This window comes from Cystoisospora suis, assembly GCF_002600585.1.
Source record: "Cystoisospora suis strain Wien I chromosome Unknown contig_10839, whole genome shotgun sequence".
Classification (NCBI taxonomy): Eukaryota; Apicomplexa; class Conoidasida; order Eucoccidiorida; family Sarcocystidae; genus Cystoisospora; species Cystoisospora suis.
Genome location: NW_027163611.1, coordinates 491 through 1,618, shown reverse-complemented (window position 1 = coordinate 1,618; position 1,128 = coordinate 491). Strand labels below are relative to the sequence as shown.

Below are 1,128 nucleotides of genomic sequence, written 5' to 3'. Positions count from 1 at the left end.
CGAAGAATCTCCACGCGGGCCTCTTCGTCGGGAATGGGAATCTCTATTTCACGGTCAAAACGCCCAAATCTACAAAGAGAAAAAAAGAAAGAATAAGAAAGAATGAAAGAGTGAAGAAAGAGAGAAAGAAAGAAGGAAAGAGACGGTGAGGAAGAAGGGAAGAAAGAAGGAAAGGAAGAAAGAAAGAGAGGGTGAGGAAGAAGGGAAGAAAGAAGGAAAGGCATCACAAGAAGATGAAGAGGGGAGGGTAGAAAGCAGAAGGTCTTATTACGAAGAGAGAGAAGGAAGGAACAAAGAAGGAAAGGAGAAAGATAAAAATGAAAGAAAGAGACAAGAGAGAGAGAGAGAAAGAAAGAACTTCCTTGCAGACTTGGCACGAGTAAGGAAGAATCTCACGAGGAAAGAGAAAGAAGAAAGAAAGAAAGAAAGAAAGAAAGAGAGAAAGAAAGAAGTTCTTCTTCTGTCTTTGAGAGAGACAACTAGAGAGAGACATGCAAATAGGAGATCACTGACTGCTCTGCCTTCCTCTCTCTGTCTCCCATCTATACCGAGAGAAATGAAAGAAGAAGAAAGAAGAAAGAAGAAATGCCTTCCACTGAAAGAAGAAGCAACACGAAGAATATAGATAGAGACATGCTATCAATCTCCAGAGAAGAAAGAAAGAAAGAAAGAAAGAAAGAATCCAACATACATCCCCGCCAGGAGGATAGATGAGAGAATTGCTTTAAAAAGAAAACTCTTCCTGTTGAAACACACGCGGAAGAAGCGAAGGCAGACAAGAAGGAGAAGAAGAAGGAGGCAATGAATACATAGATCTCTAAACAGACGCTCCCCCCCCTCCTTCATTCTTGTCCATACCGTCGAAGCGCCGGATCGAGTTGGTTGGGTCTGTTGGTCGCAGCTAAGACAACTATATTCTTCTGCGCCGTCACACCATCCATCAAAGTCAGCAGCTAAAAGAAAGAAGGAAACAAAAGAAAGAAAGAAAGAGTGAGAAAGAAAGAAAGGAAGAAAGACGAGACTGCAGTTGACCTTTTTTCTTCCTTTGTGGCTGGGCTCCATCTCTCACCTTCTTCTTCTTCTTCTCTCCCCCCCCGTCATTCCCTTTTTCTTCTTCTTTTTGTTTTC

At 42.2% G+C, this 1,128-nt stretch overlaps 1 protein-coding gene across 1 annotated transcript in view; it reads right to left on the bottom strand.

Moving 5' to 3' along the window:
- Positions 1-2: 2 nt before the first annotated feature.
- CSUI_011321 (cell division protein cdc48ap) overlaps positions 3-1,128 on the bottom strand; it is a gene marked incomplete at its 3' end in the record, with an annotated part of 1,591 nt that continues 465 nt past the window's right edge. The window contains exons 2-3 of the mRNA XM_068071421.1: positions 859-953; positions 3-69 (exon numbers count right to left, since the gene is read on the bottom strand). Coding sequence (XP_067916603.1) covers positions 3-69; positions 859-941 — 150 coding nt within the window. The remainder of the gene's footprint in view (positions 70-858; positions 954-1,128) is intronic.